At 48.1% G+C, this 16864-nt stretch overlaps 2 protein-coding genes across 2 annotated transcripts in view; both read right to left on the minus strand.

The window, feature by feature from the left end:
- LOC140116807 (uncharacterized) overlaps positions 1 to 6415 on the minus strand; it is a 30351-nt gene extending 23936 nt beyond the window's left edge. The window contains exons 1-2 of the mRNA XM_072133245.1: positions 6329 to 6415; positions 3854 to 4186 (exon numbers count right to left, since the gene is read on the minus strand). Of these exons, the coding sequence (XP_071989346.1) occupies positions 3854 to 4186; positions 6329 to 6413 (418 nt within the window). The 5' untranslated portion in view covers positions 6414 to 6415. The remainder of the gene's footprint in view (positions 1 to 3853; positions 4187 to 6328) is intronic.
- Positions 1 to 16864, minus strand: part of LOC140119628 (uncharacterized) — a 128274-nt gene that overhangs the window by 76921 nt on the left and 34489 nt on the right. The gene's annotated exons all lie outside the window — the stretch shown is intronic.

Here is a 16864-nt window from a genome sequence, read left to right on the forward strand (position 1 = left end):
TCCTGTTTATTGGGGAAAATAGGAACTCGTATATTTTTGAAAGAATATTAGATCAAATTGGGGGAGTACATGAAAATATCTTTTCTGCTCTGGAGTCGGGCGCACTGAATATAAATAGGAAAAAATCATCACAGTTTAGCCCAATAGCAGTAATGTTGCACCGGGTGTGGCAGAAATATAAGGCGTTACTAGGCGTAGGGGGAGCAATAGAATGGACACCGGTATGGGGAAATCAGCATTTGGGAGAATTCTTTAAATTTGAAGGGGAGGATTTTTGGCAGAAGAAAGGGCTTAGGTATGTTGCACAGTTATTCCAGGGAGGACAAATTAAAGAGTTTGGTGAACTGAAACACACATTTTTTCTCACTGATTTAGACCTTTTTAGGTATTTACAATTAAAACACGTTGCACATGCAGAAAGTAATAAAAATTTATTCACGATCACGACACATCCCAAAATCTCCAAATTATACGCTATGAATTATGCGGAAAAAAAACTTATCGAGGATATATAAGGGAATTATGGACGAAATTAATAATGGGATTACTCACGTAAGTCAAGGGAAATGGGGAAAGTGTATAAATGGATTAAGTAATAAGCACTGGGACAAAATATACGAGGAAGTAAAAAGGGTATCAATAAATGATAATTTCAAGTTTATTCAGTTAAATATTCTGTATAGAGTCTACTACTCACCCCATATGTTATTTAAAGCTGGTCTGAAAACAGACTCTAAATGCCATCGATGCAAGCAGGAGTCTGCCGATATTTCACATGTTATGTGGTCCTGTCCACGGACTATAGTCTTTTGGCAGGAAATCTTTGATGAAATCAGGAAAACTATGGGCCTGGCTTTGCACTGCGAACCTTTACTAGGTATCCTAGGTTACACTACTGAGATAGCAACGTCAAAAAATAGGAAAAGGTTGGTGGCCAAATTACTATTTTTGGGCCGACTGATTCTGATTAAGGACTGGAAAGGGACAAAAAAACCCGATATAGGGAACTGGCGTAATCTAGTTGAAAAAGTTAAAAGATACGAATCTAGCATAAAAATAGATGGCCCGGAAGCAAAAATATGGAAGGAATGGAATAACGGTGATAATTAGAACTAATGAACTGTGTTATCTCTTTGGGATTTGTCTTTTTCTCTCTTTTTTTTTTTTTTGTTGTGTTTTTGTTTTTGCAGCATCCCCAGCTTGGCGGAGGAGGGCGGGGAGGGAGGGAGGCGGGGGGAAAAAAAGGGTTAAGGGGAAGGAAGGGAAAAGAAAGAGGGAATGAAAGGGGAAAAAAAGAAAAAAGAAAATGGGAAGGAGTAAGAAGGGAAGAAAGGGGAAGGAAAGGCTAGAAAAAAGAATAAAGGAAGAGGGAAAAAAGGGGGGAAAAAAAAGAGGAAAAAAAGGAAGAAAGAGTAAAATGAAAAATAGAGGAGTAGAGTACCTAGATATAAGCATAATTAAATGAATAAGAGGTACTCTTGTACTTTTTGCATTTTGTAACTTCCTTTACTGTGACTGTTTAAGAGGTAATTTTGTACTTTTGTATTTTGTACTTTCGCAACCCCGTTCATTGTACCTGTTTTAATGTTATGATCAATAAAATTTTCTATAAAAAAAAAAAAAAAAAAAAACAGTATCAGTGATGGATGTGATAAGTATCAGTGATGTATGTGATAAGTATCAGTGATGTGTGTGATAAGTATCAGTGATGTATGTGATAAGTATCAGTGATGTATGTGATAAGTATCAGTGATGGATGTGATAAGTATCAGTGATGGATGTGATAAGTATCAGTGATGGATGTGATAAGTGTCAGTGATGTATGTGATTAGTATCAGTGATGGATGTGATAAGTATCAGTGATGTGTGTGATAAGTATCAGTGATGTATGTGATAAGTATCAGAGATGTATGTGATAAGTATCAGTGATGGATGTGATAGGTATCAGTGATGGATGTGATAAGTATCAGTGATGGATGTGATAAGTATCAGTGATGTATGTGATAAGTATCAGTGATGTATGTGATAAGTATCAGTGATGTATGTGATAAGTATCAGTGATGTATGTGATAAGTATCAGTGATGGATGTGATAAGTATCAGTGATGGATGTGATAAGTATCAGTGATGGATATGATAAGTATCAGTGATGGATGTGATAAGTATCAGTGATGTGTGTGATAAGTATCAGTGATGGATGTGATAAGTATCAGTGATGTATGTGATAAGTATCAGTGATGTATGTGATAAGTATCAGTGATGGATGTGATAAGTATCAGTGATGGATGTGATAAGTATCAGTGATGGATATGATAAGTATCAGTGATGTGTGTGATAATTATCAGTGATGTATATGATAAGTATCAGTGATGTATGTGATAAGTATCAGTGATGTATGTGATAAGTATCAGTGATGGATGTGATAAGTATCAGTGATGTATGTGATAAGTATCAGTGATATATGTGATAAGTATCAGTGATGGATGTGATAAGTATCAGTGATGTATGTGATAAGTATCAGTGATATATGTGATAAGTATCAGTGATGTATGTGATAAGTATCAGTGATGTATGTGATAAGTATCAGTGATGTATGTGATAAGTATCAGTGATGGATGTGATAAGTATCAGTGATGTATGTGATAAGTATCAGTGATATATGTGATAAGTATCAGTGATGTATGTGATAAGTATCAGTGATGTATGTGATTAGTATCAGTGATGTGTGTGATTAGTATCAGTGATGTGTGTGATAAGTATCAGTGATGGATGTGATAAGTATCAGTGATGGATGTGATAAGTATCAGTGATGTATGTGATAAGTATCAGTGATGTGTGTGATAAGTATCCGTGATGGATGTGATAAGTATCAGTGATGTATGTGATAAGTATCAGTGATGTGTGTGATAAGTATCAGTGATGGATGTGATAAGTATCAGTGATGGATGTGATAAGTATCAGTGATATATGTGATGAGTATCAGTGATGTATGTGATAAGTATCCGTGATGGATGTGATAAGTATCAGTGATGTATGTGATAAGTATCAGTGATGTGTGTGATAAGTATCAGTGATGGATGTGATAAGTATCAGTGATGTATGTGATAAGTATCAGTGATGTGTGTGATAAGTATCAGTGATGTATGTGATAAGTATCAGTGATGTATGTGATAAGTATCAGTGATGTATGTGATAAGTATCAGTGATGTATGTGATAAGTATCAGAGATGTATGTGATAAGTATCAGTGATGGATGTGATAAGTGTCAGTGATGTATGTGATAAGTATCAGTGATGTATGTGATAAGTATCAGTGATGGATGTGATAAGTGTCAGTGATGTATGTGATAAGTATCAGTGATGTATGTGATAAGTATCAGTGATGTATGTGATAAGTATCAGTGATGTATGTGATAAGTATCAGTGATGTATGTGATAAGTATCAGTGATGTGTGTGATAAGTATCAGTGATGTATGTGATAAGTATCAGTGATGTATGTGATAAGTATCAGTGATGTATGTGATAAGTATCAGTGATGTATGTGATAAGTATCAGTGATGTGTGTGATAAGTATCAGTGATGTATGTGATAAGTATCAGTGATGGATGTGATTAGTATCAGTGATGTATGTGATAAGTATCAGTGATGGATGTGATAAGTATCAGTGATGTATGTGATAAGTATCAGTGATGTGTGTGATAAGTATCAGTGATGTGTGTGATAAGTATCAGTGATGTATGTGATAAGTATCAGTGATGTATGTGATAAGTATCAGTGATGTATGTGATAAGTATCAGTGATGTATGTAGGATTCTCTTTTGATCTTTTACTTTTACAGTTTGTGTTATACTCACGAGGTTTTGGTAGACAGACGTCTCCTTTCAGGGCTCCATCAGGATATATGTTAAAAATAACCATAAAACAAGCGTCATCTTCATTTTCTAGTTCTGATAGAGCGATGGTCGATTTCCCAAGGTCTTTGGTTTGTGGAGCGGAGATGCGGTTTTCATAGGATTTGGAAATCTTGACCCCGAACCTTCTACTGCGTGTTACCAAGGTCTGGTAGGAGTCTCCTGTCCTCTTCTTCCAGGTGACTAATACAACGTCCAGGAGAGACGAGATCCTACACGTCAGATCAGCGCGGCCTCCGGCTCTGGTCACTGTGCAGTTTACTGGAGGATCTGATCCTAAAGGGAATGGAGTCAGCATCAGGGATTATGGATATGATGACTAAATCTTATCTACCTACTCTATCATCCTCTATCCCCATACCTCCCAACTTTTGGGGAGAGAAAGAGGGACAAAGCCCCTCCCCCTTTTTTCTTAACCACGCCCCCCTTGTCACACCCATAAGCATAGTGTAAGATCAACGTTAATGGCTGCACATAGTATAATGCCCCCTGTGAACCAGTATATTACTCCCTAATGCAACTCGGTAACATATTAAACCCTTTTTAAATGTTATCCTCCCTTTACATTTGGTTTTCCACTTTTATTTATCTCACCAAATGTGCACAAAATGCTATCAGTACTCTTACCCCTACCCCTCCTCACATGGTGTGCCCCCTGTTCTCCATCCCCCTCATAGTGTGGCCCCTGTCCTCCATCCTCCACTTAGGCTGCAGTTACACTGACACACCATGCGGGTCTCATCCTGTGGCCTGCTGTGACCCCTCCCTCTCCATAACAATGCATTGGGTTATGGGCTGTAACATGGGGAAACATAGGACATGTCTTATCTTTTTCCCATGTACGGAGGGGTATGGTACCACACATGTGCAGCACCATATCGCTTCGTGCAACCATTGCCGTACATACATCCTCCATATGGTCGTGTGAATGAGGCCTTACTGTGAACTCCTGTGTTCCATCCTCCTTATATGGTGGCCTCCTGCCCTCCATCAACCTCATTCTATGGTCCCTCTACCTCTTTCATCCTCCTCTCCCTGTGGCCTACTGTCCTCCATCCTCCTTATATTGCGGTCTCTGTCCTCCTTTGTCCTCATACTGTGACCTCCCATCCTTTATCCTCCTCATACTGTGGCCTCCTGTCCTCTATCCTCCTCATACTGTGGCCTCCTGTCCTCTATCCTCCTCATACTGTGGCCTCCTGTCCTCCATCCTCCTCATACTGTGGCCTCCTGTCCTTCATCCTCCTCATACTGTGACCTCCTGTCCTCCATCCTCCTCATACTGTGGCCTCCTGTCCTCCATCCTCCTCATCCTGTGGCCTCCTGTCCTCCATCCTCCTCATACTGTGGCCTCCTGTCCTCCAGCCTGCTCTTTCTGTGGCCCCTTTCCTCTAGCCCCTGTGGCACCTGTCTCATACTGTGGCCTGCTGCCCTCCATCCTCCTCATACTGTTATCTGCTGTCCTCCAGCCTCCTCTTATTGTGGCCTCCTGTCCCAGGGTATTAAGCAAAAAAAACCCTTTGTTACTTACCTTCCCTGGTTCCCCCGCATCCGTCTTACTTCCTCTTCCAGCTGAGGGGAGGAGGAGCTGGGGCTAATCCCGCCTACTCCAGGCCCCAATGCTTTGGTGGCTCTGTCTCTCTAATGTACAGAACCAGGAGAAGGCAGGACAAAGTTGGGGAGAGAGGGGCAGTCTGGAGATTCTCCCAAACACCTAGAGCATTGGGACAGCGGTTGAAAATTGGGACTATCCTGCTGAATCCGGGACGGTTGGGAGCTATGTCTATCCCTCTTGCCTAATCTGCTTTCCACTGTAAAACCATTGCTGAATTCTGTCTTGCTTGGCAGAAACTCACAGAATTGTCTGATTACATTGCAGTCTATGGAGAGGGGGGGGGGAGCAGTGAGTCACAGCAGCTAGATCTCCCCTCCTAGTACAGAGAGAACTAAAAATTTATAGACAGAGACTGCAGAGTAGTGATGGGAAGTCCAGCTCTTCTTAGTGATCTGGCCCATTAAGCTCCGCTCACTGAGAAGAGCCGGCTCTTGTGGCTCCTGAACAGCTCCCTATTAAGACGGCCAGACGCCTCTGATTGGTTGCTATGAGCAGCAGCTAGAACAGTTCTGCTCTTAGACACTGCTAATAAATCTTCCCCGTAAATACAACTTAGCCCACGCCCACCTCCAGAGACCACACCCCTTTTATTCATAATAAAAGTCTCCAAAAAGTGAGTAAAACAATTACAACACGAGGAATAAGCAATGTCTAGCACAATGTAACACATTTATCTTCCCTCGCAGCCAGGACGTGCAGGAAGCGTGTGCCGGGAGAATTACTGGATGTTTGTTCTATATACAAATCAGCGTGGAGGGTTAAACCGCAGTAAAGCTCCTAATATAGGAGTGATGTGCACTTACCTGGGGTCACACAGGAGATCGCAGTCGCTAGAATAGTGACAGTAAGTGCAGACATGTGTCCCAGCCTCCGCTGCTGCTGCTGCATGATCCTGGCGGGAAACTCTAGAATGTACTTTCACTTTAACTTAACCCTTTATAGCTGCTCAGTGATAAATGTGAGATACGAGCCGTGTAACTTATAGATACTAGAAGACGTTTCATATATAAATCTGTTACAAACATTGCGCTACTCACACAGCCGGAAGCTAAAGAGCGTCCACCGACAGATGAAAGCGCAACAAATGTGTAAGAAAAGATACTTTATTCATTGTATACAATGTACAGTAACTAGTATAAGGAGAGCAAGTCTATCATCAATCACTGGCTAAGAAAGAGGAAGAAGAAGCGTGAAACAATAACTCACTGATAATCCAAACGTGTAAGATCATACGTAGAATCAATAGATAAAGGAGCGGATGGGAGGGGGAAGCCACCATGACACAGCATGGCGGATGGCGGAGGTAGGTAACCAAGGAGGGAGCAGTAATGTGAAGGGTCGTTAAGAGGAGGTCACAACAGAGATGGGGAGTAAAGGAGGAGAAGCCAATTTGTTTTGGCAGCAGACGTTTGACCGCCCTCCCACCCTATTGATGGGCATGAGGTGTTACCAGCAGGGGCGTAACTTGAGGGGGTGCAGAGGTTGCGGTCGCACCTGGGCCCAAGAGGTTTAGGGGGCCCTTATGGTGTCACTTTCCCATATGAGAAGACTAGTACTATAAACCATACATTATAGTCAGGGCCCTGGCACAGTCTTTGCACTGGGGCCCATCAGCTTCTAGTTACGCCACTGGTTACCGGTCAAGGGATTGGGTTAAAAATGAAGGTAGTAGGATTTGAGCTTGGTGGTTTTCTGTTTTGGCAATGATTCATGGCAGCGTTGGCGGGTTAGGGGTTGTTATTGCTATTGTTGTTTGTTAATAAAATGATTGCTGTCGGCAGGGGTGTCGCTAGGTCAAAAGCCCCGGATCTTTTGGCCTGTGCCCCGGATCTCCCCGGGCATCCTACCCTCTCTCAACACGATCCGTGTCCTGCACGGATCCTGATGAGAACGTTTGCTGTCACTGCTTTCCCCTGCAGCTCAGCCTCCGGTGAATAATAGTCACAGGAAGGACCTGTGATGATGTCATGGTCACATGACCTGCCGGGGAAAGCAGTGCACAGAGAGAGAGAGAGAGCTGCATATGTGAGGTAAGGGGGGAGACATGATAGGAAGGGGGAGAATAAGGGGGGTTAGTGTGAGTACATTACTTACTGGGGGGCTGTGTGAGTACATTACTTACTGGGGGCTGTGTGAGTACATTACTTACTGGGGGCTGTGTGAGTACATTACTTACTGGGGGCTGTGTGAGGACATTACTTACTGGGGGCTGTGTGAGTACATTACTTACTGGGGGCTGTGCGGGCACATTACTTACTGGGGGCTGTGTGCGGGCACATTACTTACTGGGGCTGTGTGCGGGCACATTACTTACTGGGGGCTGTGTGAGTACATTACTTACTGGGGGGCTGTGTGGGCACATTACTTACTGGGGGCTGTGTGGGCACATTACTTACTGGGGGGCTGTGTGAGGACATTACTTACTGGGGGCTGTGTGAGTACATTACTTACTGGGGGCTGTGCGGGCACATTACTTACTGGGGGCTGTGTGAGTACATTACTTACTGGGGGGCTGTGTGAGTACATTACTTACTGGGGGCTGTGTGAGTACATTACTTAGTGGGGGGCTGTGTGTGAGGCACATTACTTAGTGGGGGGCTGTGTGAGGCACATTACTTACTGGGGGGCTGTGTGTGTGGGCACATTACTTACTGGGGGGCTGTGTGTGAGGCACATTACTTACTGGGGGGCTGTGTGATCACATTACTTACTGGGGGGCTGTGTGAGTACATTACTTAGTGGGGGGCTGTGTGTGAGGCACATTACTTACTGGGGGCTGTGTGAGTACATTACTTAGTGGGGGGCTGTGTGTGAGGACATTACTTACTGGGGGCTGTGTGAGGCACATTACTTACTGGGGGGCTGTGTGTGTGGGCACATTACTTACTGGGGAGCTGTGTGGGCACATTACTTACTGGGGGGCTGTGTGTGTGGGCACATTACTTACTGGGGGGCTGTGTGAGGCACATTACTTACTGGGGGGCTGTGTGTGAGGCACATTACTTAGTGGGGGGCTGTGTGTGAGGCACATTACTTACTGGGGGCTGTGTGAGTACATTACTTAGTGGGGGGCTGTGTGTGAGGACATTACTTACTGGGGGCTGTGTGAGGCACATTACTTACTGGGGGCTGTGTGAGGACATTACTTACTGGGGCTGTGTGTGAGGACATTACTTAGTGGGGGGCTGTGTGAGGCACATTATTTACTGGGGGGCTGTGTGTGAGGCACATTACTTAGTGGGGGGCTGTGTGGGCACATTACTTACTGGGGGGCTGTGTGGGTACATTACTTACTGGGGGCTGTGTGAGGACATTACTTACTGGGGCTGTGTGTGAGGACATTACTTACTGGGGGCTGTGTGAGGCACATTATTTACTGGGGGGCTGTATGGGCACATTACTTACTGGGGCTGTGTGTGGGAACATTACTTACTGGGGGCTGTGTGAGGACATTACTTACTGGGGCTGTGTGTGAGGACATTACTTAGTGGGGGGCTGTGTGAGGCACATTATTTACTGGGGGGCTGTGTGGGGACATTACTGGGGGGCTGTGTGTGAGGACATTACTTAGTGGGGGGCTGTGTGTGAGGCACATTAATTAGTGGGGGGCTGTGTGAGGCACATTACTTAGTGGGGGGCTGTGTGTGAGGCACATTACTTACTGGGGGGCTGTGTGGGCACATTACTTACTGGGGGCTGTGTGAGGACATTACATACTGGGGGCTGTGTGTGAGGACATTACTGGGGGTAGCTGTGTGGGCACATTACTTACTGGGGGGCTGTGTGTGAGGCACATTACTTACTGGGGGGCTGTGTGAGGCACATTACTTACTGGGGGGCTGTGTGAGGCACATTACTTACTGGGGGGCTGTGTGGGCACATTACTTACTGGGGGGCTGTGTGAGGCACATTACTTACTGGGGGCTGTGTGAGGCACATTACTTAGTGGGGGGCTGTGTGTGAGGCACATTACTTACTGGGGGGCTGTGTGAGGCACATTACTTACTGGGGGGCTGTGTGAGGCACATTACTTACTGGGGGGCTGTGTGGGCACATTACTGGGGGGCTGTGTGAGGCACATTACTTATTGGGGGGCTGTGTGGGGCACATTACTTACTAGGGGGCTGTGTGTGAGGCACATTACTTACTGGGGGGGCTGTGTGAGGCACATTACTTAGTGGGGGGCTGTGTGAGGACATTACTTAGTGGGGGGCTGTGTGTGGCACATTACTTAGTGGGGGGCTGTGTGTGAGGCACATTACTTACTGGGGGGCTGTGTGTGAGGCACATTACTTACTGGGGGGGCTGTGTGAGGCACATTACTTACTGGGGGGCTGTGTGTGAGGCACATTACTTAGTGGGGGGCTGTGTGAGGACATTACTTAGTGGGGGGCTGTGTGAGGCACATTACTTAGTGGGGGGCTGTGTGTGAGGCACATTACTTACTGGGGGCTGTGTGGGCTCATTACTTACTGGGGGGCTGTGTGAGGCACATTACTTACTGGGGGGCTGTGTGAGGCACATTACTTACTGGGGGGCTGTGTGGGCACATTACTTACTGGGGGGCTGTGTGAGGCACATTACTTACTGGGGGGCTGTGTGGGCACATTACTGGGGGGCTGTGTGAGGCACATTACTTACTGGGGGGCTGTGTGGGGCACATTACTTACTGGGGGGCTGTGTGTGAGGCACATTACTTACTGGGGGCTGTGTGGGGCACATTACTTACTGGGGGGCTGTGTGGGGATATTACTGGGGGGCTGTGTGAGGCACATTACTTACTGGGGGGCTGTGTGTGAGGACATTACTGGGGGGCTGTGTGTGAGGCACATTACTTACTGGGGGGCTGTGTGAGGCACATTACTTACTGGGGGGCTGTGTGAGGCACATTACTTACTGGGGGGCTGTGTGGGCACATTACTGGGGGGCTGTGTGAGGCACATTACTTACTGGGGGGCTGTGTGGGCACATTACTGGGGGGCTGTGTGAGGACACTACTTACTGGGGGGCTGTGTGGGGCACATTACTTACTGGGGGGCTGTGTGTGAGGCACATTACTTACTGGGGGCTGTGTGGGGCACATTACTTACTGGGGGGCTGTGTGGGGATATTACTGGGGGGCTGTGTGGGGCATATTTCTTACTGGGGGGCTTTGTGGGGCACATTTCTTACTGGGGGGCTGTGTGGGGCACTTTTCTTACTGGAGGGCTGTGTGGGGCACTTTTCTTACTGGGGGGCTATGTGGGGCACATTACTTACTGGGGGGCTGTGTGGGGACATTACTTACTGGGGGCTGTGTGGGCACATTACTGGGGGGCTGTGTGGAGCACATTACTTACTGGGGGGCTGTGTGGGGACATTACTGGGGGGCTGTGTGAGGATATTACTTACTGGGGGGCTGTGTGAGGACATTACTTACTGGGGGGCTGTGTGTGAGGCACATTACTTACTGGGGGGCTGTGTGAGGCACATTACTTACTGGGGGGCTGTGTGAGGCACGTTACTTACTGGGGGGCTGTGTGTGAGGACATTACTGGGGGGCTGTGTGTGAGGCACATTACTTACTGGGGGGCTGTGTGTGAGGCACATTACTTACTTGGGGGCTGTGTAGGCACATTACTGGGGGGCTGTGTGAGGCACATTACTTACTGGGGGGGCTGTGTGGGCACATTACTTACTGGGGGCTGTGTGAGGCACATTACTTACTGGGGGGCTGTGTGGGGACATTACTGGGGGGCTGTGTGGGGCACATTACTGGGGGCTGTGTGGGGACATTACTGGGGGGCTGTGTGGGCACAATACTTACTGGGGGGCTGTGTGAGGCACATTACTTACTGGGGGGCTGTGTGGGGACATTACTGGGGGGCTGTGTGGGCACATTACTGTTGGGGCGTGATGGATAACACTAGAGATGAGCGAGCACTAAAATGCTCGGGTACTCGTTATTCGAGACGAACTTTTCCCGATGCTCGAATGCTCGTCTCTAATAACGAACCCCATTGAAGTCAATGGGAGACTCGAGCATTTTTCAAGGGGACCAAGGCTCTGCACAGGGAAGCTTGGCCAAACACCTGGGAACCTCAGAAAATGATGGAAACACCACGGAAATGGACAGGAAACAGCAGGGGCAGCATGCATGGATGCCTCTGAGGCTGCTTAATCGCACCATTATGCCAAAATTATGGGCAACAGCATGGCCATGACAGAGTGACAGAATGAAGCTAGATAGCATCTAAAACATCCAATAATTGACCCTGACACTATAGGGGACGGCATGCAGAGGCAGCGGCAGCAGTGGCAGGCTAGAGAGTGGCATGGCGACATACCCTAAATGGACTCAGGTTTCACCAAAGGAGGTGAAATGATTTCCTATGTGAACAAAAGGTTGACGGTATATTTAGTCGATAACACAGCATGGTGGCGACATAGTGACCAAGTTCCATAACGTATCTGGTGAAACACCCGAAAAATTAGCCTGACACAGCTCTTTTGATAAGGGGACGACATGGGGAGGCAGCCATGGAGACGACTTCCATGATTAAGAGTGACTACTGGGGCATCCATATTGCTTCTATGATTGAAACTTCAGGTCTCCAGCATGGTGACAGATGGGCCGAGTTCCACTATGTATCTGGTGAAACACCTGAAAATTCTGCCTGACACAGCTCGTTTGATAAGGGGATGATGTGCTGCATATCCTCTCGTGCTCCAGCGTCTGGGGTATAGAGAGTTGAAAGTTGCGCATGGAGACATTGGTGGACGCTGTGGAGGATCGTGGAGGCAAAATGGACAGGAAACAGCAGGGGCAGCATGCATGGATGCCTCTGAGGCTGCCTAATCTTGGGATGGAGCTGGCGGTCCGCTGCCAGGCGAGCTTTCGCCTGTCCAAACCCCTGTCTCTCGGCTCCTCCCCACCCAAAATGGGCCTGGGGGCCAGAAGCGTTTACTTTGAAAAAATTATAATTTTCAAAGCAGGCCGGGTCGTTTGAATATTTCACCTAGGAATAATGGAATAGCATAGTGGTTCTATTTTTAATTGTTTTTACGGAAATGGTTCCATGATTAAGAGCGACAGTATGGGGCATCCATATTGCGCTGCTATGATTGCAACTTCAGGTCTCCAGCATGGCGGCGACAGATGGGCCGAGTTCCACTATGTATCTGGTGAAACACCTGAAAATTCTGCCTGACACAGCTCGTTTGGTAAGGGGACGATGTATGGAGGCAGTGAACTAGTAGTAGATTAAAGGTGCTGCAGTTAAAACTATGTTAGTTGGATCTTGGGATGGAGCTGGCGCTCCGCTGCCAGGCGAGCTTTCGCCAATCCAAGCCCCTGTCTCTAGGCTACTCCCCAAACAGCACTTCTAAGAACCTTTTGTATAAGATCAAGTGTAGTAGCGTTCTTATAAGTTTGGGATATGGCGGGTGAGGGGAATGTAAACAGATGCGCAAGAAGCGCTGAAATAATCTCGGTAAATGATAAAAGTTTGCCAGTATATTTTGTGGATTACACAGCAGGGTGGCGACAAAGTTAACAAGTTTGATGTGGAATCCATGAAAACAACCCAAAATTCTGCCTGACACACCTCGTTTGATAAGGGGACCATGTATGGAGGCAGCTATATGGACGACTTTTGGAGGCAGCTATGGCGATGACGTGGGGAGGTAGCAATGGCGACAACGTGTGGAGCCAGCTAAAAAGACGACATGTGGAGGCTGCTATGGAGACAATTTAATTTGGATAGTGCCTGTATGTGGCAGTCCAAAAAAGTTTTCAAACCAGAGGAGCAGGTAGGTGGTCCGCCAGAAAAATTAAATAGATGGAGTGCCTGTATGTGGCAGTCGAAAAAAGTTTTCAAACCAGAGGAGCAGGTAGGTGGTCCTCCAGAAAAATTAAATAAATTGAGTGCCTGTATGTGGCAGTCGAAAAAAGTTTTCAAACCAGAGGAGCAGGTAGGTGGTCCTCCAGAAAAATTAAATAAATTGAGTGCCTGTATGTGGCAGTCCAAAAAAGTTTTCAAACCAGAGGAGCAGGTAGGTGGTCCTCCAGAAAAATTAAATAGATTGAGTGCCTGTATGTGGCACTCCCAAAAATTGCTTAAAACAGAGGACCGGGTAGGTGGCCCTCCAGAAAAATTAAATACATAGAGTACTATAGCTAGAGCCAGTTGGCCCTGGCAAAAAATAGCCAGTTTCCTCTGCTTTAGTGTACAAAGGGGAGGAGAAGGAGGACAATGAGGAGGAGGAGTGCATACATTATTCAGGTTGAGCTTCTTTCACCTGGTGGAGAATGAAAATCCAGAGAAATCCAGGCTTTATTCATCTTGATAAGCGTCAGCCTGTCAGCGCTGTCAGTGGACAGGCCTGTACGCTTATCGGTGATGATGCCACCAGCTGCACTGAAAACCCGCTCGGACAAGACGCTAGCGGCAGGGCAGGCAAGAACCTCCAAGGCGTACAGCGCCAGTTCGTGCCACATGTCCAGCTTTGAAACCCAGTAGTTGTAGGGAGCTGTGTGATCATTTAGGACGATGGTATGGTCAGCTACGTACTCCCTCACCATCTTTCTGTAAAGATCAGCCCTACTCTGCCAAGACTGGGGACAGGTGACAGTGTCTTGCTGGGGTGACATAAAACTGGCAAAGGCCTTGTAAAGCGTACCCCTGCCAGTGCTGGACAAGCTGCCTGGTCGCCTACTCTGCCTCGCTACTTGTCCCGCAGAACTACGCACTCTGCCGCTAGCGCTGTCAGAAGGGAAATACTGTTTCAGCTTGTGAACCAGGGCCTGCTGGTATTCATGCATTCTCACACTCCTTTCCTCTCCAGGGATGAGAGTGGAAAGATTTTGCTTGTACCGTGGGTCCAGGAGAGTGAATACCCAGTAATCGGTGCTGGAATAAATTCTTTGAACGCGAGGGTCACGGGATAGGCAGCTTAGCATGAAATCTGCCATATGCGCCAGAGTCCCAACGCGCAAGAATTCACTCCCCTCACTGGCCTGACTGTCCATTTCCTCCTCCTCCAACTCCTCTTCTTCTGCCCATACACGCTGAACAGTGAAGGACTGAACAATGGTCCCCTCTTCTGTCTTGCCAACATTCTCCTCCTCTTCCTCCTCATCCTCCTCCACCTCCTCCGATATGCGCTGAGAAACAGACCTAAGGGTGCTTTGGCTATCAACAAGGGAATCTTCTTCCCCCGTCTCTTGTGACGAGCGCAAAGCTTCCGACTTCATGCTGACCAGAGAGTTTTTCAACAGGCCAAGCAGCGGGATGGTGAGGCTGATGATGGCGGCATCACCACTGACCATCTGTGTTGACTCCTCAAAGTTACTCAGCACCTGACAGATATCAGACATCCACGTCCACTCCTCATTGTACACTTGAGGAAGCTGACTGACCTGACTACCAGTTCTGGTGGAAGTTGACATCTGGCAGTCTACAATCGCTCTGCGCTGCTGGTAAGCTCTGGATAACATGGTTAGTGTTGAATTCCACCTCGTGGGCATGTCGCACAACAGTCGGTGAGCGGGCAGTTGGAGGCGGCGCTGCGCTGCCCTGAGAGTGGCAGCATCTGTGCTGGACTTCCTGAAATGCGCACAGATGCGGCGCACCTTCGTGAGCAAATCAGACAGATTGGGGTATGTCTTGAGGAAACGCTGAACTATGAGATTTAACACATGGGTCAGGCATGGCACATGTGTCAGTCTGCCGAGTTGCAGAGCTGCCACCAGGTTACGGCCGTTGTCACACACAACCATGCCTGGCTTCAGGTTCAGCGGTGCCAGCCACAGATCAGTCTGCGCCGTGATGCCCTGTAATAACTCTTGGGCGGTGTGCCTTTTATCGCCTAGGCTCAGCAGTTTGAGCACCGCCTGCTGTCGCTTAGCGATGGCACTGCTGCTGTGCCTAGAGCTACCGACTGATGGCGCCATGCCCACGGATGGTAATTCAGAGGAGGAGGTGGAGGAGGGGTGGGAGGAGGATGAGGCATAGTAGGCCTTTGAGACCTGGACCGAGGTAGGCCCCGCAATCCTCGGCGTCGGCAGTATATGACCAGCCCCAGGGTCAGACTCGGTCCCAGCCTCCACCAAGTTAACCCAATGTGCCGTCAGCGATATATAGTGGCCCTGCCCGGCAGCATTCGTCCACGTGTCCATGGTCAGGTGGACCTTGTCAGAAACGGCGTTGGTCAGGGCACGGATGATGTTGTCTGACACGTGCTTGTGCAGGGCTGGGACGGCACATCGGGAAAAGTAGTGGCGGCTGGGGACCGAATACCGAGGGGCGGCCGCCGCCATGAGGTTTCGAAAGGCCTCGGTCTCTACCAGCCTATAGGGCAGCATCTCCAGGCTAAGCAACTTGGAGATGTGGACGTTGAGGGCTTGGGCGTGTGGGTGGGTTGCGCTTTACCTCCTTTTGCGCTCCAGCGTCTGGGGTATGGAGAGCTGAACGCTGGTGGATGCTGTGGAGGATCGTGGAGGCGAAGATGGGGTTTTCGCACGGGAGGTGTTTGGGCCGGGGTCCTGGGCAGGGGGCTGACTAGCAGATGACACAGGGGAAGGAGCAGTGGTGTGCCCGGCCGGAGGTGAACGGGCTTGGCGCCATTGAGTGGGGTGTTTAGCATTCAGATGCCTGCGCATACTGGTGGTAGTTAAGCTAGTAGTGGTGGAACCCCTGCTGATCCTGGTTTGGCAAAGGTTGCACACCACAGTCCGTCGGTCATCCGGTGTTTCTTTAAAGAACCTCCAGACTTCTGAAAATCTAGCCCTCGCCACGGGAGCTTGACTACGGGCAACATTTGGCGCTGATGCACCAGCTCTGGCCCTGCCTCTCCGTCTGGCCCCACCACTGCCTCTTCCAACCTGTTCTGCTATAGGACTCGCCTCCGTCTCAGAAGCACTGTGTTCACCCGGCCTATCAACCCAGCTTGGGTCTGTCACCTCATCATCCTCCGATCCCTCAGTCTGCTCCCCCTCGGACTTCCTGCCCTGACAACAACTTCACCACTGTCTGACAACCGTGTCTCCTCATCATCCGACACCTCTTTACACACTTCTTCCACTACGTCAATAATGTCATCATCACCCACAGACTGCGACAGGAGGAAAACCTGGGCATCGGAAAATTGCTCAGCAGCAACCGGACAAGTGGTTTGTGACTGTGGGAAGGGTCCAGAAAACAGTTCCTCAGAGTATGCCGGTTCAAATGCCAAATTTTGCTGGGAGGGGGCAGACTGGGGGGGAGGAGGCTGAGATGGAGGAGCTGGAGGAGTGCTGATTTCGGTGACATGGGTGGACTGCGTGGAAGACTGACTGGTGGACAAATGGCTAGAAGCAT

This window comes from Engystomops pustulosus, chromosome 2 (genome assembly GCF_040894005.1).
Source record: "Engystomops pustulosus chromosome 2, aEngPut4.maternal, whole genome shotgun sequence".
Taxonomy (NCBI): Eukaryota; Metazoa; Chordata; class Amphibia; order Anura; family Leptodactylidae; genus Engystomops; species Engystomops pustulosus.